The sequence below is a fragment of the Camelus ferus genome, chromosome 32, assembly GCF_009834535.1.
Source record: "Camelus ferus isolate YT-003-E chromosome 32, BCGSAC_Cfer_1.0, whole genome shotgun sequence".
Classification (NCBI taxonomy): Eukaryota; Metazoa; Chordata; class Mammalia; order Artiodactyla; family Camelidae; genus Camelus; species Camelus ferus.
The window spans coordinates 4,072,877-4,098,952 of record NC_045727.1 but is presented as its reverse complement, the minus strand read 5'-3'; the positions used below and the strand labels follow the sequence as shown (position 1 = coordinate 4,098,952).

At 35.9% G+C, this 26,076-nt stretch overlaps 1 protein-coding gene across 10 annotated transcripts in view; it reads left to right on the top strand.

Moving 5' to 3' along the window:
* The window catches only part of ATXN2 (ataxin 2), a 99,873-nt gene that overhangs the window by 51,080 nt on the left and 22,717 nt on the right, over positions 1 to 26,076 (top strand). For 3 of the 10 annotated variants that reach the window (XM_032471223.1, XM_032471217.1, XM_032471221.1), the window contains exons 6-18: positions 2,573 to 2,697; positions 4,967 to 5,058; positions 5,546 to 5,743; positions 7,091 to 7,269; positions 9,270 to 9,515; positions 12,127 to 12,309; positions 14,217 to 14,414; positions 14,926 to 15,033; positions 15,419 to 15,489; positions 22,405 to 22,706; positions 23,708 to 23,771; positions 24,360 to 24,512; positions 24,910 to 24,976. In XM_032471223.1, coding sequence (XP_032327114.1) covers positions 2,573 to 2,697; positions 4,967 to 5,058; positions 5,546 to 5,743; positions 7,091 to 7,269; positions 9,270 to 9,515; positions 12,127 to 12,309; positions 14,217 to 14,414; positions 14,926 to 15,033; positions 15,419 to 15,489; positions 22,405 to 22,706; positions 23,708 to 23,771; positions 24,360 to 24,512; positions 24,910 to 24,976 — 1,986 coding nt within the window. The remainder of the gene's footprint in view (positions 1 to 2,572; positions 2,698 to 4,966; positions 5,059 to 5,545; positions 5,744 to 7,090; positions 7,270 to 9,269; positions 9,516 to 12,126; positions 12,310 to 14,216; positions 14,415 to 14,925; positions 15,034 to 15,418; positions 15,490 to 22,404; positions 22,707 to 23,707; positions 23,772 to 24,359; positions 24,513 to 24,909; positions 24,977 to 26,076) is intronic. The other 7 variants (XM_032471218.1, XM_032471222.1, XM_032471220.1 and 4 more) reach the window with 5 other exon arrangements.

Genomic DNA, 26,076 nt, shown 5'->3' with positions numbered 1-26,076 from the left:
TAGGATGGAATAACTGGATACAGCCTCCCTCTAGCTAAAGATACAATGTTGACCTGAAATACTGTATTTATGACCGTGCTTTTCCCTGACATCCTGACAGTGTAGCCTCATTTTGCTGTCTCTCCACTTCTGCACATCTTATGCATATCTTTCCCTAAACTATTTACTTATCTTTAAAAAGGGACTTTTCTTTGGGGGAAATTTTTATATCGGGAAATATCATTCCTTATTAATAGGAACACACTTTTGTGTTTTCCCTTCCCTTGTTTCTGTTCTGAAAGGAAACCATAATGCTAAATAACAACATGTGGACAGTTAATTCATATATAAAGTTGGTATTGTAAATAGAAGATATAAGGTAAAAATCTAGCACTGAGAAAAAATAGATTACTTGATAATTGTCTCTTAATACAAACTAAATTGTGAAGTTTTAGTTGCTTGCTTTTCTACATTTGCTCCTGTTCAGGAATCCTTTTTGATTTTGTTTAAAATAATAACAATAAAAGTACATTTAAGCAATTTTTATTGTATATTTCAATCTTTCAGTTTGAGGACAGCTTGGTTCAGTCCCTAGTTTTTCCTAAATACTTGGACATACGCAATACCATACCCTGCAGTGATAAGTCCGTTTTGTAGTTCTATAAAAAATAAATCTCTTAACTGTTCTGGATTTTCATTTCTTGAATAAAGAGAGTATTATCTTTAATACTGGGTTTCCATCTAAGTAAATGCTTTATTCACTTAAATATATGCTTTTTAAAAACTAGTGTGATTAAAGTTAACAGGATCTTAAAAGTAAATTAATAATCCTGCTTTTTGTAGACGATAACGTGACTGGTTTGAAATTTTCCTGTAGTCTTGTTTTCTTCTCTAATTTTCTGATAATTAAAGTAGGGGATTTCAGCGACTTAATGTAAGTTATTATTTGATGTTTTTCTTAGAGCATTTCATGTTCTTGAAAATACACATGGCAAAATTAGTTTTTACCAAGAATTTGTGTAACTTTAAGGTGATACAGAGTAGGACTTGACTCAAGTGAGTGTCATGTAAAGCCAAGTCTTTTGGGCCTTCAATGGCTTACAGCTGAAGATGACATTGTAAAGATAACATTAGTCTGTTAGAACCTCTTAGGAGCTTTTCGAAAATACAGTCATCTTCCAGTGAATGCTCATCCCAGTCCTTGCTGAGGCCTGCTGCTCTGAGGAATCCCCCTCGGTAGGCACGCTGTTGGCTCTTACGATTGCTAGCAGTGGGAGCCGTGCTGCCTGGTAGAGCTGGCAGCTAAGCCCACAGGTGCAATTATGTTTTTATTTCCTAGTGTGCATGAACACAACCCGTCTACCCCTCGTTTGGGATGCGAGGAGGTAAGAGCTAACTGGGCTTATAGTGCCGTGCCTAAATTTGCTGGCTAAAGTTTCTTATTGTGCCATCACCTTGCCCCTTAGGGAGCCAATGACAGTTATAGAAGCAGTACCAAATAAAAAATCTCTCTGGAATTGTCACTTGAGGGAGACACGGCTGTTGATTCTTTTCTTCCTCCTCCTTGGTGGTAGCTTGCAGTAGGGTTGAGGGCGTAGTGGCTGGAAGCCAGTACTGGCTAGCAGAGCCAGATCAGCAGAAGTACTACTCCCTAGCACTGTGCTAGGGAGTACATTATGGGGCCAGCATCTAATGCAAGCCAGTATCTTAAGCTGATAATTAGGTATTGCAAACCTGTATCTCCAGAGCGTTTCCTAACACTGTCATTGCAAGCAGGCCTTTATTTACCTAGGTTCTAATTTCCAGCTGGAGAAAAATTTCCTTTGCTGGACAGAAGCTGTGAGATAGTTCCTATCAGCTGAACACACTGGGGCCATGTTGCTCTCACAAGCTAGTGGTCCTCAGTAACGTTAGCAGAGGAAGAGAAGATTCATTAAGGGAGAAGGTGTTGACGGGAAGTCCAAGTAGGCTTGCCACCTGGACCTTCTGGGGGCAAGTAACTCCATAGGGCCTGGACTTTGTGACAGGGTGGCTATAGGGAAATACAGGTTCTGTGAGGGGACGGGTCACTTAGAATGGCTTCAGTTGCTAAAATAACAAGAGTATATTAGGATACTGATCCCCTGCATATAGACATGAATTTTAGAAAGTTGAAAAGTCTGTATATGTTTGGCTGTAGGCACCCTGAGGGTATGTCTTATTAGTAGGTCTGTTAAACAAAAGAGATCTTGTTTTAGGTGGATTAATAGAAATTTTCTGGACCAATTCCGAAACACAAAGTATCTCTAATGTAATTTAATGCCTTATGTGACTACATTCTAACATTTCATATGGCTTAAGATTATATAGGAAAAACATACCTTCACCAGTAATCATCTATGATACCATTTACTGAATTAAGATTTTTGAAGGTTATAGTATTAGAAGTGTTACACATCTGAAGGCATACTATTAATAAATGCTGTTCTTTCTGTGTCAGAAATTCTCTTTTCCTAATTACTTTTAGCATACATCTTTGTTGATAATTCATGTGTGTATTCGTGTAGCCCGATGTCTGGTTGTGTAATCTTTCAACCAAAACCATGCTTTGCAGATGCTTTCACTGACTCTGCTATCAGTGCTAAAGTGAATGGTGAACACAAAGAGAAGGACCTGGAGCCGTGGGATGCAGGTGAACTCACTACCAATGAGGAACTGGAGGCTTTGGAAAATGATGTCGTAAGCAAAACATTTTCAATTAGTATCAGACTACGGTCATGTGATAGAATATGACATCCTATTACTTGGTTTTACTTTATGTTGTTGTGAATATATTTAATGCAGCAGTTTTATTGTGTAAATAGAGACTCCCCACCTACACACTCACCCACAAACCCTGGCAATATATATAGAAAAGTATTTCTTAGGGGGCTTATGAATTATTTCTATGTTTTTAAAATAAGTCATAATAAGCAGCTTAAAATTTTTAATTGGAAATCATGTGAAACTAGAAATGATGGCATGTTGTGCTTTGAATGCTCTGCAGAATAAGGCAGCCTAAGGAAATTGGTGTCTTAATTGTTTGTTGACTTTACCTAGAGGTGAGGTCAAAGTGTGACTTTTAGGCTTCTTATCTAAGAAGTACTCGTTATTAAGATACTTAGTTAGGTTACATTAGAAGTAGAGCAGTAAGTAAATTTCTTGGCCTTAAAATTAGGAAATTCTCCACAAAAATATGCTATTTCCAAAAGCCTCTTGGCATATGTTATTTTTACTTTTCCCATAACATATCATCTGTAAATCAAATACTTGATAATGATTCTATCATTAGAATTATCTCAGTCCTGTTTCTAAATGAGGAGATACAAAAGCAAAATCTCTTGCCAAAAACGAGTGTTTAGGTAGCAAAATTTGAATTGGATGAAGAAACTTTCATTGAATATTAGAAAAGTCCTTATAGCAAGTCTGTGTTTGATGTCTAAGTCATTGTCCAGTTGTAAAACTGGAAATACATTGGCAAAACATTAATAATTTTCAAACTTTTAGAGAATTGTATATAACTTAATGCGAAGGTTTTCAGGTCTGTGCAGCATATCACTTATGCGGAGGATATGGAGAAGCAGGCATTCTTTTTTTTTTTTTTTTTAAATTGATAGTGAAGTGAATAAATTGGTAGATACTTTCTGGAAAGCATTCTGGCAATGTTTATCAAAATTTAAAACACACGTATACTTTGATCCAGCAGTTCTACCTCTTGAGAATTTATTTTCGCTGTTATATCCATAAGACATTCAAATAATTATGTATGAAGATATTTTTCACGGCATTTTTTTTCTAATAGTGAAAAATTGGAAACATCCTAACTATTCATCAGTAGGGCACAAGTTGAATAGATTTATTGCACCTCCATTCAGTTAAAGTACTGTATTTCCACTGAAAAGAAGTCTGATACGAGAAGATAGCTAAGACTTATTAAAAGAAAAAGCAAGTTGCAGAACAAGAAAATCCTATTTGAGTTTTCAAAAAAGAGAGCTGATCATACTGATCATGTTCTTACATACACATAGAGAATGTCTGGAATTATGCCCAAGAAGTTGTTAACAGTGGTAGTAGTTAATAGTAATAGTAAATTGTTAATAGTAAGTCTCTGCACACTGGGATTGGAAGACTGCTTTTTGCTGGATGTCTTTCTGAATGATTTAAATTTTTACATGGAGCATATGCTAAAAGTAATTTTACAGCCTCCGTAGGTAACCAGTTTCCTGCCCACACATGTCAGGCCTAGGAGTTGATTTAGTGGTGGAATTACATTACAGTTTTATCTGGAGTAGCACAGAAGGAGCCAGGGCTGCTGGGTGACCTTGGAGGCGAGCTTTAGTGTTGAACTTGCCGTCAGCATTCCTCAGGTGTTGCTGTGCCCTCTCTTCTGAGCTGTGAATGGTTATGCGCTGTGTTTTACCCTTTTCTGCCCATCAGACCTTCAAGAAGATTTCATGTAAATACCTTACAGAAGGGTCTCTGTTAGGGAGTAGAGAAAGGAGAGAACCCTGACCTGAAGGCACATCGTTTATGAAGTAACTAAAGTGTTCTAAACTTTTACTAATAACATTTCAGATAATTGTTTTGTATAAAGTTGACCCTTGAACAGCATGGGTTTGAACCACGCAGGTCCACTTACGCAGTTTTTTGCAGTAGTAAATAGTACTGTAGTACTGCACTGTCCGAAGTTGGTTGAATCTGCAGATTTTCAACTGCACGGGGAATTGTGCCCCCAACACCCTACCCCCTGAATTGTTCAGAGTTCATCTGTAGTTATTTACCAACTTGTAGGGGCTGATATGTAGAAGAAAAGTTTTTCCTTAAGACATTTTTAAAGAAAATTTTTTCTTATTTTCGATTTTGCTAGATTTTGCTTGAATAGTTTGATAGATATTGTTAATGTAAATCATTTGTAACTGAATTAAAGAATACTGTGTCATTTTGAAAAATAAGCTTCATTTTCTTCCAGTCTAATGGATGGGATCCCAATGATATGTTTCGATATAATGAAGAAAATTATGGTGTTGTGTCTACATACGATAGCAGTTTATCTTCATATACGTAAGTTTTAAAAGTTTGCTTTTATTTTACTGCATTTGTCTTTTATTTTCATCAGCTTAAATTATGATGTTGAATAAATGTTTCTGTTGGATTTTAAGATAAACATTTACATGAAAGAATTATCCTGTTACTAGCTCAGCTGATAAATTCCCATTAAAATAGGGGTTAAATGTAGTTTACTTATACATAATTTTTTTCCTCTAAATAAATTTTGTTTTGTTTTTTCACTGTTAAAAACTCTAAATTGGCAAGTGTAGAGGTAATGGGGGAATAGTCAATTTTACCAGTTTTGGAAATGTTCTGTTTCTCTGGGGAAAAAGTAACCAAAAAATCAAATTTTGATTTAAAAATAAATAGATGACTATAACTCTCTTACAATTTTATCAGCATTTTAAACTCTAAACTCTCTTAATAGTTGATTGTGGCAGATATATAAACTGTGTCTTAAAAATACTCATTTTACTTTTTTGTTTTCCTCATGTTTCAGGGTGCCCTTAGAAAGGGATAACTCAGAAGAATTTTTAAAACGGGAAGCAAGGGCAAACCAGTTAGCAGAAGAAATTGAATCAAGTGCCCAGTATAAAGCCCGGGTGGCCCTGGAAAATGATGATAGGAGCGAAGAAGAAAAATACACAGCAGTTCAGAGAAATTCCAGTGAACGTGAGGGCCACAGCATAAACACTAGGTATTTAAAGGAAATCATGATGCAGTGTTTTGGATACACAACTCAAGGTCTGTGTGAGAAGGTGTATTATTATTATTATATTTCATCTTCCTTTAACTTAGCTTAGATAGAGAATGCAAATGGAGTTGGTTTAAGATTCTGTTAGAGAAAAGATTATAGTAATCTTTTTTGAGTGTCACCTCTGTGGAGCCAAGTGTTGGTTATACAGTGATAAGCAAGCCAAGGTCTGGAAGAGCTTGTTAAAGAATAATGAACAGGTGGGGGTGATGCATATAACATCATTACGGTTCAATATGATTCACTAGCTTAGAGGGGTGTTCAGAGTACTAGGAGCATATGAGTGTGGAGGAATCTTGTGTAACCTTGTGGGGTCAGAGAAAGCCTAAAAAGGAGGTGACACTTTATGATACAATAGCAGGTCTGCCACTCAAAGAGACGTAAAAGAGAGGAAATCCTTACATGGTGAGAGATGGGAGAAGGAGCCTGGCCAGTCCAGGAGAAACCTAGTTGTTTTATATGTCTGGAATACAGTGTGTGTGTTGAGGGTGCAGTGGTAGCAGCTGGTGAGAAGAACTGATTTGTTAATGAAGCTCGGTAGGTAAGGGATGGTGTGAACCAACTCTGGGACATTGAGGTAGGGCTGGTGATGGAAAGGTTAGAAAAACCTGGAGTGACCCTGAAGTTTATTTGATAACCAAGCAGTTTGGTGGTTGTACTGGTAATGGAGATAGAAAACATGGAGCAAGTTTGAAGGGAGATACAGTGAGTCCATTTGTGCAATTTATTGCATTTGAAGGGCTCACGAGTCTTTCATGCATTTATTCATAAATATGTGTTGAGAAACACCTGCTGTGTACTGGTGGAGTAAGATACACATTCTGTTTTCAAGGCATTCACAGCTTAGATTCATGATTTGAATTAAAGTGTTCGGTAAGAGATGTTGAGACTGTGGGAACTGGCAGTGTGGATTTGGGGGACTGATGTTGAATCCATGAAAAACTAAACAGCAACAGAGAGAAGAGATCACAGAGAAAAAGCAGAGAAAGCCAAGGAAGAAGAAAGTTTCAAGAAGACGAATGATAGAATCAGCTGCAAGGAGGCCATGTAGGATGAGAATGAATACACATCGGTTAAATGTTACTAAGAGGAGAATCTGAGGGAAAAGAAAGGCCAGAGGCTAGAGCTTTGGGTAAGGAGGAAGAATAAGGGTGTCTGGGAGTCAGGCAGTTTGATTTAAGTGTTTAACCTTTTAATAACAAGCATTCCCTTCTGCCTAAATTACTTTTAGATGTTTCATTGGCCTGGACCTATTAGGATAAAGTGATTTAGAGGATCTCTCATTTTCAGGGAAAATAAATATATTCCTCCTGGACAAAGAAATAGAGAAGTCATATCCTGGGGAAGTGGGCGACAGAATTCACCGCGTATGGGCCAGCCAGGATCAGGCTCCATGCCGTCAAGATCCACCTCTCACACTTCAGATTTCAACCCGAATTCTGGTTCTGACCAAAGAGTAGTTAATGGAGGCAAGTATTTTGACCAAATTTGTCAGTGTCATCAATCAGATATATAGTTTCCTAATATTTATAATTTTCCATAATTGATAAGAACATGCATACTTCTAATGATTTCTCTGGAGTAGTTTTCACTTAAATTATTTAAATTTGCCTTTGTGGATATCAAACTAGTAAAATCGGTGTAAGTTATTGGCATATACAATATTTTAGCAAGATGAAATACTCATTTATTAAGGTAAAGTGCTAAATTTAACCAAAGACATTCACTTGGCAAAAAAAAAAAAACCACCTCACATATAAAGAAATTGGAAACTTTGGGTCAGTTCTCAATTTTACTTTTTTGTTTTGTTTTGTTTTTTTTGGTTGGGGGAGGTAATTAGGTTTACTTATTTACTTATTCTTCAAGGATGTACTGGGGATTGAACCCAGGACCTCATGCATGCTAAGCATGCGCCCTACCACTTGAGCTATACCGTCCCCCTAGTTCTCAATTTTAAAAACACTGGATGATAAAATTATTTAGACGTAGTTTACCTGGAAAATCATAATCTATGTGAAACACTCAGTGGTTAATATAGACTCATTTTCCTGAACTGTTTGTTTATATTCTGCTTACTTCAAGAAAGAATTTGAGGTAACTTGCAGTACAAGACATGACAGAGAGTCATGCGAAGATGGTAAATAAAAAAAAATGAGCTTAAACAAAGAAACAACTCTTAGTGTAAGCATGGATATTGTAGTTCAGCTAAGTGAAAAAAAGAAACTTGCATTTTTAGTAGGAAGATGTTTTTTCTATTCTACCTCACAATCTAAGTTACATATAGCTTACAGGCCATGGGTCTCTCATACAAGTCGGAGATACTGGACAGCAGTACCACAGACTATATGGAAATACAGTCGTTGATAATACCGATAGTATATTACTAACTTAGAGGGAAGAGCAGGCATTCAATTTTAGATATTTAAATTTGGAAAGTTAGAAAAATAGAGAACACTAAGTTTCCAATTTCATTTGTTTTCATTGGGTCTTTCTCCAGAATTCCTCTCCAAATGAACACTCTTGAGTATTTTCTATACTTTGTATTGGGGGTGAAATTTCTTTGCTCACTGAGTAAAGAATTTTAGTTGTTCATGAACAGAATTTTCAAAGTAAAAAAACCTGAAAGGGGCTGGGAAATATATGATACTCAAGTGTGTGGAACCCTATGGAGAGGAGACCTGGACTCTTTCCTAAGAAGAATAAGGTAAGTAACCTGTCATGTTACATGTTAGCTGTATTTTGACATGTGCATATCCATCAGTGTCAGTTTATTTGGTGATGACTGCTCTGTAGTTGCATTGTTTATTAAGCAGTCTCTTAGATGAATGTTTAACTGCATAAATTATTTAGAAAGTCACTCTTCTTTTTTCTAATTTGAAAAGATTAAATTGATGTTTTTTGAAAAGGCAGTGAACATTAACCTGTCACTCCTGTGACTAGAAAATAGAAGTAATGTTTTATTTCCACTTAAATGGACTTGCTTAATGAAATTTCAAACTCAGCCTTAAATTCAAGTATAAACTAGATGAAAGTCACAGATGGTTATAAGAAACCAGCATTTTTAATGGGATATAGTAGCTGATGTTTCAAAAGCTAAAACTAATATAGTAAATAATCTTATTCCTAAGTTTTATGATTTATTGTGTGAAATTATCTAGTATATGTTATACTCCTTTTAACAATTGATTACCAAGAAACAGTTACAGAAGCAGGATTAATAGGCAAAGTCTTAACTGTCTTCTTCAGTAGTATGTGTAGATCCTAATTAACCCTTTGGGAACGTGTATTCATTTAAACAGATTTAATTTTAAGGAGGTTAAAGTTACATGTGAATTTTTGTCAGTTAAGTTATGCTAAAACTTACAACAAATCAAATGACTGTCCTCAAAGGGTTAAAATGTACAAGAAATCATTTTTGTCATTTTACTTTTTTTTCTGTTTACTTTTTTCCCCTCATTTTTTTCTTTAGTTTTTATACTTTCCTTCATATCATTTGTTCTGTCAGGTGTTCCCTGGCCATCGCCTTGCCCATCTCCTTCCTCTCGCCCACCTTCTCGCTACCAGTCAGGTCCCAACTCTCTTCCACCTCGGGCAGCCACCCCTACACGGCCGCCCTCCAGGCCCCCCTCGCGGCCATCCAGACCCCCGTCTCACCCCTCTGCTCATGGTTCTCCAGCTCCTGTCTCTACTATGCCTAAACGCATGTCTTCAGAAGGTACAATACCACGATTTGTTCATGTTTTTGTTTGTCTTTGTTTAACTCCTATGTGAGTTTATAATTACAAAGTAGTTTCCTCTTCATTATTTAATAACCTATAATTTCCGTGTTTTAACTTTAGTTTATTAAAACTATTTCTATTAACCTTTTGTTCATTAGAGAGAAATTTGATAAATGTTGTGTGAAGCTATGAACTACCCTGAATTGTAAGAATGGGGGTTTGTCTCTGCCTGGTAATGATGCTCCTTTATATCCCCAGGACCTTCTCCCTGCTCCCACACAGTGTATACAGTTAGTGGTGAACAGTGAACTTTCTTCACCCAGCCTTGGACTTACTGTAGAGCCTGTCACTTTACAGCTCCTTGGCCAAATGCAAGTGAATCTGCCTGTTGGCCACAGGCAGGAGTGTTGGTTTAGGTTTTTGAGAAGGACATTGCATATAGCTGTCCTTTTGTGTGTACCCTTAGAATACAATACAGAGTTTGATTTTTGTGCTTGGGAAATTAAAACTTTAGCTTTGCAATATTTTATAGTGAAAGTCTTTAATGTGAAAGAAGTCCTTGATCTAAGATAAAATTGTTAATAAAAGTCATGTATTAATCTTTAGGGTTTTTGTTTGGGGTTTTTTTTCACCCTTATCAAAAAAAAGAATAATAAAATCCTGTAAATTCTCATTCAGTATTTGATTTTAAATCCACCATTGCTACATATCAAATACATGGATGTGTTATAGGACAGTCACAATTTAAATTCAGTGCATAAATTAAAATCTGTTTTCTGATTAATAATGGCTTTAGATGTTATTTTAGAGTATGTGGTATGTAAAAATTTTAATCGATTTTTTTTCATTGAAATTGCAGTTGATACTGCTTATGTTGAGACTAATACAGTTTTCTGGCATGAGGTGCTTTCCTGGGGGAAACTCTTTTGACCATTTTTGATAAATTGTTGCCATCCAGGCAGGGAGGTCATGAGATCTTGACTAAAGCGGCTAACCTTGAACAGCACATTACACTGATTTTCAAGGTGACTTCCTTTCTCAGAAGTGCCTGTAATGGTAGCCACTACATGAAAAGTTAAATTCTGTGGCTGTATTTATTGCACTCTTTGCATAAGTGATGTACACATTGTGAGAATGTGTTAGATAAGACAGGACTCGTTGGTGAGTGTAAACTTCTTTGCCACAGTAAGATGTAAGGATTCACATCAGAAGTATACAGTATACCTTAATGCACATTCAGGGATACTATGTTATTCAATTTTCTTTTAAACTAATTTGAATTAAAATGTTTTCTAGTCATGTAGTTAGGTGACACTGAACCATTTTTTAAATGTGAACTTCAAAATATAACTATTAAATATAGTGATTTTCTGTATTTAATATAGAGAGAATATTTTATTTCAGTAAGTATTTTATGTATTGCCAAAAAAGAATTAAAATTTTAAAGTTAGACTTAGATTTTATTGAGCTATGCCAGCTGTCTTGATCTTTTCCTATAAAGGGATGTAAAAAATGTATATAAATATTAATTTATACTTTACTATAAATTCATTCTTCAGTACAAATTGTATCTCCAGTTTAGAACTATAATATGTCACATTAACGTTCTTTTTAAGATTGTGTCCATGATTGAATTCCTACTGAGGACACAAATTAATTTGACATTCCAAAGAGTTTGGCAGCAAGGTGAGGGTGAGGAGACTTGGCTTTGACATTAAGGATGAGTTTTGCTGAGTGTTAGCACTGTCAGGCTTCTCTGTTAAGAGCCATTCTGTCTACTGTTTTCACCTGACAGTTTTGTTTGAATGCAGTGTAGACTTCTTTAGAAATAGAAGTCACTAATGGGGTGACAAAATTGTTGCCGAATTTTGACAATTCATATAATGCAAATTTCTTCCCCGGATGTCAGTTATTCTAGTCTTAGAAGTCATGCCTTAACAGTAGTATTTCCAGCTCACAGCCTGTGAAGTATAAGAAATTGCTTACAGGTGAGGATTGTTTTAAGACATGGATTGTAAAATTGATCATTATGGCAGAAGAGGTAGATAAACTAAGATTTTGGAGAAATTTAAGAAGGGTATGTGCATATATTCAATAGAGCAAAGGTGTATTGGGATTAATAGTTTTTTGTTTTAAAAAAGTATTTTCTAATTTTAGAAGTAATATACTGTAGAAAATTTGCAGGAAAAAGCTAAACGTATATGGTAAAATAAAATTATTTCATCATGTAGTTATAACTTTTATTAACATTTTATTATATTGATTTTTGTATGCCTACAAATAATGAATATAAATTAAACAGATTGCTAAAATCTTTAAAGTTATGACATCTTATTGTTTGATTTCTTACCACCAACTTCATCCCTCCTTTTCTTTAAAAGTAAAGGAAAATAAAATAAAATTTATGTATAAAATTTTATGGCATTCCACAAAATAGTTCTGAAAGAGTACGGCCAAAGTATGTATGGTGTTTGTTTTTTTTTAATTGAGAAGAAATGAGAGAGAGGGGTGTTGGGGGGAGAAGAGAATGGGGTGTATGTGTTTAGCAAAAAAGTAATACTGGTGGACATTGTGGCATTTATGTGATGTTCACTGTTCCTTTCTTAGGGCCTCCAAGGATGTCCCCAAAAGCCCAGCGACACCCTCGAAATCACAGAGTTTCTGCTGGGAGGGGTTCCATTTCCAGTGGGCTAGAATTTGTATCCCATACCCCACCAAGTGAAGCAGCTACTCCTCCAGCAGCAAGGACCAGTCCCGCGGGAGGCACATGGTCATCAGTGGTCAGTGGGGGTAGGTAACACTTGGCTTGGAGCATAATGACCGTGTTCATTTTTGGTTTTAGATGTAAAAAGGACTGAGCTTGAGCTTTGTTTAAGGAAGTCTAAGTGTATATATGAAAAATAGTGGTGTAACCAAGAATTGCAACACCTGTGTTTTTATTCTAGGCTCTACCACTTATTCACCATTTGTTAGAGGAAATCATGTGATCATTCTGAATTTCAGTTTTCTCAATGAGTAATTTTTGCCTAGTCTACTTTGTGGACTTGTGATGAGATTCATATGAAGTTTATAAATACGAATATACTTTGTAGTTTTGTAACTCAAATGGAAGGCAAATACAGTACATAATAACAATATTTGGAGGGATCGTGTTTCCTGTCTTCTTAGCAACTTTGTTCATTGCTTCATTCCACAACATTTATTTTGGGCTTACGATGCTGTATGTTTCTGCAACATCTGTATATGACACTAATTCGTGACCCTTTTAATTATTTCCCTTTTAAGAAATAATGAACACTCATGAGGGCCCAAGTTTAATCTATGGTTAGCCTGAAGAATGTGCTGATGGCAGATGTGAAAGTGTTAAAAATGTGTTTTGACATGATCTTGCAATTAGGTTAAGACTGCTTTTGCTACTTAATATTCTGCTTTCATGATAACTATACAGTTAGAGCATGCAATGACTGTTGTTTTGGTCATAATCTATCTTAATCGATGCATAGAACTTTAAAAGAAAGAAGATCTTCAAGCTTAAATAAACAAAAAATACCCAAATCTGTTAAATGTTTTTAGTTGATATACTCTGTTCAGTTTCACATAGGTATAATTTTATTGTAAGTTCCTTTGAACTTTCTATTCTCTTCTTTGATCTACAGTTACAAGGAAATAATTCAATTAACAAAAAAAAAAGAATTTCCAAGATCTTTATTTCTTCAGTGTACCATTCATTATTTGACATTACTCAGGTGATCTGGAAATGAATTTTGAAAGTAACGACATGATTATAGATGTGAAAGGGTAAAAGCACAGTTGGTAGAAATACACATAGAACGATGTTGTAGGTTTGCTCTTTACACTAATGAGAAAAATGGCAATTATTGAAATAACTTCCTTGCATGATGCTTGGGACTTAAAGTGAAGAACCACTAAAGTGAAGCCAGTTGGACCATTTTCTCTAATCTTTGAATCTGAATAGGTATATAGTGAAACATGAAACCTATTAGATACGTATTTTGAAAGTCATGTGAATTATGAAACCCTGCTTGGATTATCTTCCCCTTTGGGCTAAATTGAGTTTCTAATTTCTTCAGTTACTGCAGAGTAGATTTTGATGTAAGAAAGAGCATGTAATACTGGCTGCAAATTGATAAAAGGTATTTGAGTTTATATTTGAAGGAGGAACGAGTAAGCCTACTTCTTAGGGCTTCCCTCACCCCCACACCACCTATTTTAAAGAAAGAGTCTCACTTTTTAGTAGAGAATGGTGTTACTCTTATCCTAAAATGTGAGTGACATTTATCCTGCCTTAGAAATCCAGTTTCTAACTTCATTTTAAAATACTGCCGAGTGGGGTGGATATAGCTCAGTGGGTTTAATCCCCAGTACCTCCATTTTAAACAAATAAATGTAATCTCCCTATCCCCCCAAAAATACTGCCTTTTAGAATTAATGTATTTAGTTAGGAGGGAAACCACTGTTATACTTAAGTATTAGTTAATTGCTTTCATTCTTCAAATATTTGTATTCTGTCATCACCACTATTCCTAAGACTTCAGAAAAGAAAACAGGATGACAGGATAAAGAGTAGCTGGGAGGAGATCAGATAGAACTGTTTTGCCTAGGTCTTCAGAGGAACCTTTTTAAGGAAGTGACATTTGAGCTGAGAATGTAATGGATGACTTTTCTCTTTCTTGTAGTTCCAAGATTATCCCCTAAAACACACAGACCCAGGTCTCCCAGACAGAATAGTATTGGAAATACTCCTAGTGGGCCAGTTCTTGCTTCTCCCCAGGCTGGTATTATTCCAACTGAAGCTGTTGCTATGCCTGTTCCAGCTGCATCTCCTACGCCTGCCAGTCCTGCATCCAACAGAGCTGTTACCCCATCTATTGAGGGTATGTAAGAAAGAGCTTCCAGATCCATAATGTCCTTTGTGAAGTTGAGTTGTAGAGGTTTAACAGTATATGAAAAATGGCTGTATTGATATGAATTTGAGGGCACGTTTGAAATTTTATGTAAATTAATACTAGTAATTTCATATGTTCTTGAACATCTGTTAAGAGGGTTTACATAGTATTTATATTAATCTTATAAATAAAATTATTGGTCTCTCATGTCTGCAAAGTAGGAAATCCTCTATTTAAATGAAAATGTTCTTTTTCAAAAACATAGGATCAAAATTGTTGAATATTTTCCCATTTTACTTTTATAGCTTCTATCCTGACTGCTTTTTTTTTTTTTTTTTTTTTTTTGGTGTGGGGAGGTAATTAGGTTTACTTACTTACTTGTTCTTAGAGGAAGTACTGGGAATTGAACCCAGCACCTCATGCATAACTAAGCATGCACTCTACCACTTGAGCTATACCCTCCCCTCCTAATTTTGCATTTTTGTCAAATATTTTCTAGCTAAAGATTCCAGGCTTCATGATCAGAGGCAGAACTCTCCTTCAGGGAATAAAGAAAATATGAAGCCCAATGAGACATCGCCTAGCTTCTCAAAAGCTGAAAGTAAAGGTTAGAGTTTTGAAAAGTCTTTAGGTATAACTATAGAATTAGGAAGGGGTGTGTCTAATCTCATGACTAAAGCAGAGTATTTTTGTACAACACTTTTTCTTAGTATTTTGCATATATAGATGTCTAATTTTGACAAAATGTCAAAATCTGTAGTTAATATATTGAAATTTTTACTACTTTGATGATACAGTTTATTTTCATTTCTAACATCTCATTCTAAAAGAACTTTAAGTTAAAGATTAGAAATAAATCTGTACTATATGTATATTCATGTGTGACTGAAGCATTGTGCTGTACACCAGAAATTGACACACTATTGTGAACTGACTATACCTCAATTCAAAAAAAGAAAGAAATCTGTATCTAACACTTCTTAATTTTACAGGTATATCACCAATTGTTTCTGAACATAGAAAACAAATTGATGATTTAAAGAAATTTAAGAATGATTTTAGGGTAAGTATTATATTGACTAATGAATTAGAATTTAAAAAATAAATTTTAAACATTACTGAGAATTTTTATATCATCCATTTTAAAAAATGCATTCTATATACAACCAGAAACATGGAACTATGTGCGAAAAATCTAAACATTCTTAAAGTTGTTTTTGCCTATGCTTTAAGTAGGGTAACTAATCATGAGATTTGATGGGAACAATACAGATATTAAATGGATGAGAGTGTAATTCTGATGTTGGTTGTTACCAAAGTTGAGTTATTATTTGATGTTCATTTATTACTTTATTTGGTGACGATAGAGCAAGGCCAAGGCATTGATTATTTGATGTGGAAAGTAGAAGATGTGCTAGACCATAGTGTTTTGAGAGAATTGCTGATTTATACTCGTGTACAAATGTATTATGATAGACATCTTTCTGTGATATCATTTCTCTATCTTAAGACTGTTTCATTTCATGGATGACTATTTCATTCTTTTGCATAATATTTACCGGAATACACTATGCGTATCTTTTATGAGTGGCTTTTTTCACTTAGCACCATGTTCCCAGGGTTTGTCCATGTTGCAGCATGTGTCAGTACTTCATTCCTTTTTATAGATGAATTATATTCCACTGTACAGACAGACCACTTTTATTCTCTGTACAAGTCTTGCATCAGATGTGTGGTTTGTAATTTTTTTTCTTCCATTCTGTGGGTTATCTTTTCACTTCCTTGGTGTTGATTCTTGAAGCACAAAATTTTTTAGTTTTGGTGAAGTCCAGTCTATTTTTCCTTTTATTCCTTGTGCTTTTGGTGTCATATGTAAGAAATCATTGTCTAATCCATAGTCGTAAAGATTATTCTTATTTTCTTCTAAGAGTTTGAATTAGGGCTTTGGTCCATTTTGATAAATTTTTTTTTAATATAACATTAGATAGGGGTCTAAATTCAGTCTTTTGCGTGTGGATATCACCTATCCCAGCACCATCTGTTGAAAAGAAAGACCTTGAATTGAAATTGTCTCTGCACCTTTGTTGAAAATCATTTGACCACAAATGTGAGTTTATTACTGGACTCTCTGTTTTCCTCCATAGATCTATGTGTGTCTATCCTTTATACCAGTCCCATACTGTCTCAGTTAGTGTTAGTATATTTTAAGAAGCTTATAATTTCCTCATTTAATATATTCCTCATTTTGGCTCTCATATTATCAGTTCACAACTTTCTGAAAACCTTCTTTAAACTTGACTTTTTGTTGTTGTTGACAGGGGAAGTAATTAGGTTTTTATTTATTTATCTAATGGAGGTACTGGGGATTGAATACAGGGCCTTGTGCATGCTAGGTACACACTCTGCCACTGAGCTATTCCCTCCCCAGTACTTGACTCTTAAATTCAGGTAGTTGTAGCATTAGATCTCTCTGGGGCTTCTAGTGTTAATATTTGGTGGGGAGGGCCAAAAAATCAAATGTAATATTCTCTTATGAGTAACTTTCTGGTCTGTAAGTGAATACCAGAAATCAAAGAAATTGTTTTTAAAAAATATTTGAGGATGGACTTTATAATTCTCTTCAGATAAAATAATGTTTTGAATTTACATTTATTGAGCATTTCCTGTGTATCAGACACTCTATTATTATCCCCAGTTTGTATATTAGGAAACTGAGGCAGACAAGTTGAAATAATCTGCCCAGAGTAACATGGCTAGTAAAAGATAGGACTGACCACTTGTGTGTTTCATCCTCTGGCTATGCTTTGGACAGTAAGTAGCTAATGCATAGTGCGTACTGCACTGTTGAATGACTGAATCTACAGAGCTACCCTCATGACGTGCATATGGCCTTGAACTATGTAGGTTCACAAAAATCTCTGGTCCTTTGCTCAGGCAAAAATAGTAGTACCCTGTGGTTTTTGGTTTTTGGGGGTTTTTTGTTTGTTTTTCCCTTGAGGGCTATCGGCAGGATCTAATACAGCTATGTGCAGGGTGCTAATAGCCTTATTTGTGTAAAAATTGCTGATAATTTGATTGATTACAGGTTAATGGTGTGGATTTTGGAGGTAGGTAGATGATCTGGGTTTAAATCTTGCCCTCTGTAAGATATTGAGGCACACGTTAATCTACTTCCAAGTCCAAATGGGATAATTGTAGAACCTACTTCATAGGTTCTTGTGAGAATTAATGAGGTACTGCATATAAAGTTTTTAATATAGTGCATGACACACATTGTATACTCAATAAGTATTAATTTTTACTACCAAAATACAGATGAGCCGAAGTTGTACTGGCAGTCAGTAGTTCCTTATTCTGTGAGTCACATAAGAATTTCAGTTTTCCCATAAAATGTCCATTCTACCCAAAGCAATCTACAGATTCAGTGCAATCCTATCAAAATTCCAATGGCATTTTTCACAGAAATAGAGCAAACATTCCTAAAGTTTGTATGGAACCACACAAAGACGCCAAATAGCCAAAGCAATCTTCAGAAAGAAGAACAAAGCTGGAGGTATCAGGCTCTCTGATTTCAAATGGTATTAAAAATACAGTAGTCAAACAGTATGGCATAAAAATGGACACACAGATCAGTGAAACAGAGTGGGTAGCCCAGAAGTGAACCTACATGTATATGGTCAGTTTATGACAAAGGAGCTAAGAATATACAGTAGGGGAAGGACAGTCTCTTCATAAATGGTGTTGGAAAACTGAACAACCACGTTCAAAAGAATGAAACCGCACTACTATCTTATTAAACCATATACAAAAATCAACGAAAAATGGATTAAAGACATGAAAGTAAGATCTGAAACCAAAAAATTCCTAGAAGAAAACTTAGGCAGTAAGCTCCTTGACTGATTTTACACCAGAAGCAAAGGCAACAAAAACAAAAATAAACAACCAGAGCGGAGGATATAGCTCAGTGGTAGAGTGCATGCCTAGCAGGCATGAGGTCCTAGGTTCAATCCTCAGTACCTCTATTAAGAAAATAAATAAAAAACAAACCTAATTAGCTCCCCCTAACAAACAAACAAATAAATAAATTTTAAAAATAATCATTACATCAAACTAAAAGGCTTCTGTGCAACAAAGGAAAACCATTGACAAAATTAAACTACCAAATGGAGAAAATATTTGCAAATCATGTCTTTGTTTTTTGTTTCTTTTCTCATTTTTATTTTTTTAATTTTTAAAATTGAAGTATAGTTGATTTATAATGTTGTATTAATTTCTAGTGTATAGCATGGTGATTTAGTTATATGTATATATATTCTTTTTCATTATAGGTTATTGTAAACTATTGAATATAGTCCCCTGTGCTATACAGCAGGATCTTGTTGTTTATCTGTTTTTTATATAGTAGTTTGTTTCTGCTAGTCCCAAACTCCTGGTTTACCCCTGCCCCCCCTTTCCCCTTTGGTAACCAGAACCAAAACCCTTTGTTTTCTATATCTGTGAGTCTGTTTCTGTTTTGTAAATAAGTTCATTTCTGTCATTTTTTTTTTTTTAGATTTCATATATAAGTGATATGTGGTATTTGTCTTTGTCTGACTTACTTCACTCAGTATGATTATCTCCAGGTCCATCCATGTTGCTACAAAATGGCATTATTTCATTCTTTTTTATGGCTGGGTAGTATTCCTTTGTGTGTGTGTGTGTGTGTGTGTGTGTGTGTGTGTGTACACACCACGACTTCTTTATCTAGTCATCTGTTGATGGACATTTAGGTTCTTCCATGCCTTGGCTATTGCAGGTAGTGCTGCTGTGAACATTGAGGGGCGTGCTTCTTTTTAGTTTTTGTTTTAATGAAAGTACTGGGATTTAAACCCAGGACCTTGTGCATGCTAAACATGCACTCTACCACTGAGCTCTTTCCCTCCCCCTGCATGTTTCTTTTTGAATTGGCATTTTCTCTGGATATATGCCCAGGAGTGGAATTGCTGGATCATATGGTAACTCTATTTTTAGTTTTTTAGGGAATCTCTATACTGTTCTACATAGTGGCTGCACCAAATTATATTCCCATCAACAGTGTAAGAAGGTTCCCTTTTCTCCACACCCTCTCGTTTGCAAGTCGTGTATCTCTTAAAGGGTTAATATCCAAAGTATAGAAAGTAGTTATACAACTAAATAGCAAAAATACAATCTAATTTTAAAGTGCGCACAGGATCTGAACAGACTGTTTTGCAAAGAAGACCCAAGATTGTGCGCACAGGATCTGAGCAGACTGTTTTCCAAAGAAGACACAAGATTGCCAACAGGTCCATGAAAAGGAACTCACTGTCACTAAGTATTGAAGAAATGCAAGTTAAAACCACAATGAAATATTTCACACCTATTAGAATGGCTGTTATTAAAAAGAAGAAGAAGAACAAAGAACAAGTGCTGGTCAGGGTGTGAAGAAAAGGAACCCTTGGGCACTATTGGTGGATAAATTGGTATGGCCACTGTGGAGAACAGTATGGAGTTTCCTCAGAAAATTAAAAGTAGAACTATCATATGGTCCATCAGTTCCACTTCTGGGTATTTATCCAAAGGAAACGAAAACACTAACTCAAAAAGATACCTGCATGTGTATGCACGTGTGTGTGCACACACACACATGGTGGTGGAATTACTGTTCAGCCATAAAAAAAAAAGAAGGGAATCCTGCCATTTTCAACAACATGGATGACCTTTGAGGGCATTATGCTAAGTGAAGTAACTCAGAGAAATTCAAATATATCATCTGATCTCACTTATATGTGGAATCTTAAAAACAAAAAAAACCCTGAACTTACAGAGACAGGTTGGCGGTTGCCAGAGGTGGCAGGGGACGGGTCGGGGAGTAAGGTGTGGAAGCAAAATGGGTGACGGTGGTCACAAGGTACAAACTTCCAGTTTAAAGTCAGTCAGTCATGGGGAAGTAGTGTACTGCATGGTGGCTCTAGTCAGTAATACTATATTGTATATTTGAAAGTTGCTAAGAGAGCAGATTTTAACAGTTCCCACCATAAGAAGAAAAATTTATAAGTGTGTGATAATGGCTATTAACTAGACATTGTGATCACTTCACAGTACATACGTATACTGAATCCCTGTGTTGTACAGCTGAAACTAATAAAATGTTTTATGTGAATTGTATCCCCCAAAAAGGAAAAAAATGATTCAATTAAAAAAAATAAGGATAGTCTCAGTTTTCTTTTAGGTTTAGTATACTGCAGATAAGTATAGCAGAATGCTTAAAAGCATCAATTGTGCCTTATTTTTTCTCATTTGTAAGATTGTCCTAGTAGTATGTACATCAAATAGAGCTGTTACAATAATGGCTAAATGAATGAGTTAGTAAATAAGTTAAAGCACCGAGTACTATAGTGAGTACTATTAGGTATGTTTCCCATTATATGACTAACAACACCGAAAGCCTCATTTTTGCCTCTCTCGAAGACCCTTGTGATAAGTACTTGAAGTTTTATGCAGTACACACTTGTCTGTTACGTGAACAGCCTTTAGTAAACATTAAGTACCTATACTATGACCTACATTCCTACTGAGTCCAAATAAATGTCGCTATCACTTCTTGTCTTCAACTGTTTGAAGACTGTAACTACATTGGTGATGCAGTGAAGCTTGAGAAGCCCTGAGGTATGTAATGCCATTTGCCAGGATACCAAAGACCTCAGTAGTGAGACTTTGACCTTGGTCTGTCCTTCCTAAGGCTGAGGAGATAGTTCAGCTCCCTTCAACCTTGCAGCCCCTTCTGCTGTACAGTTGCTCTTCAGCTGGTTCTCACTGCCCACGGCTGCTGCTTGGGTTTGTTCTCATTTCCACCTTGGCTCCTTCTACTTGCTGCCCTTTTCCTTCTCTCGCCATTTCTTTCAGCTCTCCTTTTCTTTCTTCTGTGGAGTAGTGCATCTAAAGTCTTCAGGCAGCAGTAGCATTGATTTCTTCTGGTCTGCAAACTTAAAAAAAAAAACCCATCACTTATTTCACTAATGTCTTTGTCTTCTGCTCTTCTTGTTGGTACTTCTGTTTTGTGGTTTCCTTTACTTTATGGATTAGAGGTCTAACAGACTAACATGTCTAGTCAGGTCTTTCTCTGAATCCCCCTACTTCAGACTTTCCAACCTACCACTTCTCAAGGCCAAGTCTCCATTTTAGTCCAGCCTCCGTAACGGTTTCTCTGCACCCTTACTTGGCTCCCTTCAGTTCATTTTCCACAAAACTGCTGTGCTCATCTTTATGAACTAGTAAATTTTCTCAGTACTATAACTGCTTAAAATTCTTTAGTGACTTCTCATTATCCTGAGAATTAAAAGCTAGAGTCCTTAACATAGCCTTCAAGTTCCTTTGTTATCTCGTTCCTCTTGGGTGAGTTTGTCATTTCTTGACTTATTCGTGCATCTGTGCCCACTCTTGGTCCAGTCACTGGTACTTTTCTGTTTCATAATGGGACCATCTTCTCCCTTTCCTTTGGGTCTTTAAACATGCTGTTTCTTTTGCTTGGACTATTACTCCCTTTTCCAAACCCCCCAACATCTTTCACACTTTAGACTAGATGACACTTCCGTTGAGAATCCTTTACTTTGTGTAAGTTGCTTTTTCCTGTGGGATCCCATGGCATTTACTCAATTTGTAGTTAAGTGTCTAATCTCACCCAGATGATAAGCTTTGGGAGGATAAGAACTATTCCATTCCACATTTTCCATACCCAGCATGCAGAATTTCTGACACATGGTAAGCACTGAGTCTAGGACATTTGAGTGCTTAGATGACTATAATTATGTTGTATAGACATTTTGTTATTATTGCCTTATAATAAAAATACTACTCTAAAGTATGGAAAAAGCCTTTTTCAGTATATTTTATGCTTACAAATATTAGTTTGTGCTCATGGAAAAAGCTTGTTTACTAGAGTTATTTAAACTATTTAAGTATAATTATTTCCTTTATTTAGTTACAGCCAAGTGCTACTTCTGAATCTATGGATCAACTGATAAACAAAAATAGAGAGGGAGAAAAATCAAGAGATTTGATCAAAGACAAAATTGAACCAAATGCTAAGGATTCTTTCATTGAAAATAGCAGCAACTGCACCAGTGGCAGCAGCAAGCCGGGCAGCCCCAGCATTTCCCCTTCAATCCTCAGTAACGCGGAGCACAAGAGAGGGCCTGAGGTCACATCCCAAGGGGTTCAGACTTCCAGTCCAGGATGTAAACAAGAGAAAGATGATAAAGAGGAGAAGAAGGATGCAGCTGAGTGAGTAAACCCGGAATTTAGCACATCCTGTTCCTTACTTTGTTGTTGTTGTTGTTCCTTACTTTTTCTTAAGGTGCCCAGGGCTTTCCAACTCAAGAATTTGTCTAGGCTTTTAAGAAGCCCTCAGCTTACAAACAACTGGTAAACAAATGACATGTCAAGTAAATTAGGTCATTGCACCCTGTACTCTTCTTCCCTTCTCCACCATCTTTGCTCCCCCTGGCAAAAAAACTGCATGTAAATTAAGAATGACTATTTTGTAAACGTACAGGGAGTTGAAAAATGACTAGCTTTGGGGGCCAGTATCCCCTGGGTGGTAGTGTACCTACCTCTTAGCTGTGCTACTAGGACTAAAACCTGCCACTGCCAAGAAGAGAGAGATTTAGTGCCCCTGCTTCTCCATGTGTTTTCTATCAGAAACAACATTTTAGCTAGTGATTAGATTTGTTAAGATGGGCTTAATTCTGGAAATCCAACATTTTATCAATTAAATGGGCTTTTGTGGGCTGGCCTTAGAACCTAACCACACCACTAATGATTTATTTCTTTTGGGTTCCATACAGCTCAGTTTACAGCTGAACTTTTGGAATGCAGGTTGTTGATAAGTCATGGAGCACTTATTTTTGATTTGAGGCAAAAATTTTTATTAGAGTCATGATTTTTCCCAAGATACTTCATGTAGGAAACATTTTGTCACATAAAAAAATATTGCATGCTAGAGAATTGGTATATTAAGGATTGCTCTTAAGGGGTTATTGTCGTTTCAGTTTGTTTGTATTGATTGCCTTTGAGAGAAGCATTGTATATTACACTTCTAAAAAAATGTGGTCCCTTTTTTGGTTAGTGATTATTAGACTGAGTGGGAAATATGTGTGTGTGTTTTAATGAAGAGAATTAGTGATCTTCTACAGGTAACTGTCTTAAACTATCAGGTATAAAAGACTTCAGAGAAACATAAGTTCCATGCAGATTTTACTGGTGTTTATTTTTTTCTGGTTTAGGCAAGTGAGGAAATCAACATTGAATCCCAATGCGAAGGAGTTCAACCCTCGTTCCTTTTCTCAGGTAGTTTTTCTTTTCTCTAGTCTCTTAAAAAAAACTAGTAGTAGTAGTAATGTATCTTTTCCCATACCTACCATTTAATTCAGTTACAGTATTCTAAAACAACTTGTAGTTTAAGTTCCTTTTTCTTGTATGGTCGTTAATGTATATTTTTGAGCCATAGGAAAAATTCTAGTTTTTTCATCAAGTAGATGTGATCTGGGGAAATCTGAATCTTTCTGACTCGGAATTTGAAGATGGTTGGCTAACTAGGCTCTCAGGTTCATAGATACACTGTTGTTATTATTCTTCTGACTTTGTGAAGAGGATAGATTTATTTTTTAATTTTTTAAAACACTTTCTCCAGTTCCTTAAAAGTCACCACTCCTATTTTTAATAGTATTGATGATTAATTGGTAGCATTTTACTGTAACTATTTACCAAAGTAACTTTTTTCTTTTATTTGAAACCTGGTGAAGTTTATTTTCTATAAGATACTTTCATTGAGGGAATAATTCAAAGTGAGTAAAACTAAAGATGGGGGAAATCTGTCTTCAAATTATAATAATAGTTAGCTTTTCACCTTAAGATTGTTGATTTTTGTTATTGTAGCCAAAGCCTTCTACTACCCCAACTTCACCTCGTCCTCAAGCACAACCTAGCCCATCTATGGTGGGTCATCAGCAGCCAACTCCAGTTTATACTCAACCTGTTTGTTTTGCACCAAATATGATGTATCCAGTCCCCGTGAGCCCAGGCGTGCAAGTAAGTCATAGAATTTGATGTTCATTTACCCTCTCCAAGTTGTTTGTATTTGATACCAAGCACTCGTAGGTGTGCAGTCACTTGAGGATGTGATGGCATAAAAGAAGTATTTAGAAAGGGGTGGCGTGCAGTGGTGTGGTATGGTGTTAGTAGAAGGGCCTAAATGTGAGAATGTTTTCTGGTAAGAAAAATGGTTTAGATTTACTGTAGTTTGGGGTTTGTCCTTTTAGCTGTGGGTGTGATTTTATTTTTTAATGACTTACAGAGAATCAAGAGAATCAAGAAACCTCAGAACTAGCTCTCTAGCAATATGCAACGAAGAAAGTAGTAAAATACATTAATGTCTTGAGAGCCTAATCTTCGTTTTTTGTTTGTTTGTTTGTTTACTTCCCTCAAGCCTTTATATCCTATACCTATGACGCCCATGCCAGTGAATCAAGCCAAGACATATAGAGCAGGTAAAGGTGAGAATAATCCTGCCTGTGTTTGCTTGTAATCTGCATGCTGTATGAATTAAATAACTTAATTAATAATGAATAAATACTTGCAGTGCAGTTTTGACTTTTGATGAGGCTGTGCATTGACTTTTGATGCCCAACATTACATCAGACATTTAGATGCATTTTTATGAACAAAAAGCAGAGAAGAAATACTCATCAGTAATGAGTGTTCAGGATCATCTTCAAAAAGTATAATTGAATTTTGAAGTTTTTGATGTTAAACTTGGAAAGAGTGTTTGCTAAATTAATTTACCAGGTGCTAACATGTACTTTTTTTTCTTTTCAAAAATTCAGAAATGTATCTTAGTATATATCCAGTTCAAGTTAACATCGCAAGATTTTTATTGTGACTTTTTTGCTTGCATTTCTTATTCTCTTACCTTGTAAAAGTACTAACTATATTATCTGTCTTTTAACAGATTGCCACAAAGCTTAGCTGCCTTAAACAATAAACATTTTATTTCACATAGTTTCTGAGGGTCAGGGATCCAGGACAGCTTAGCTGGATGGTTTTGCCTTAGAATCTCTTAAGAAGTTGAAGACAAGGTATTGGCTAGTGCAGCAGTTACCTGGGGGGCTGGTGGATCTGCTTCCAGATTCAGAGCTGTTGGCAGTATAGTTCTGGTCATAGTATGGCAGCTAGCTTCTCCCAGAATGAGTGTTCAGAGAGAAACTGACCTAAATGGAAGCTGCCATTTGTTTTACAGCCTAATCTTGGAAGTGACATAGTGTTTTGTCATTTGCTATATAGATCGCACAGAGCAAATCTGGTACCTGTGGAAGGGTACTGCATATGGTTGTGAATACCAGGAGGCAGGGTCACTGGGGGGGGCCATCTTAGAGGCTGGCTTATTTACATTTTGCTATAATGTGTATAAGATATTTTCAAAATATTTGTTGTCTCGTTGGACTGCAAGATAAAGTTTAAAATTTATTTGGAATATTACTTTAGTATCTTTCACTAAGAATTCTTTAAGTGCAAATTTTCAGTCAGGAGTTGCTACCTTTGTTACTTCCGAAATATTGTCTTCTATATGCAACTCAGGGGTTGGGGGCACTGACCT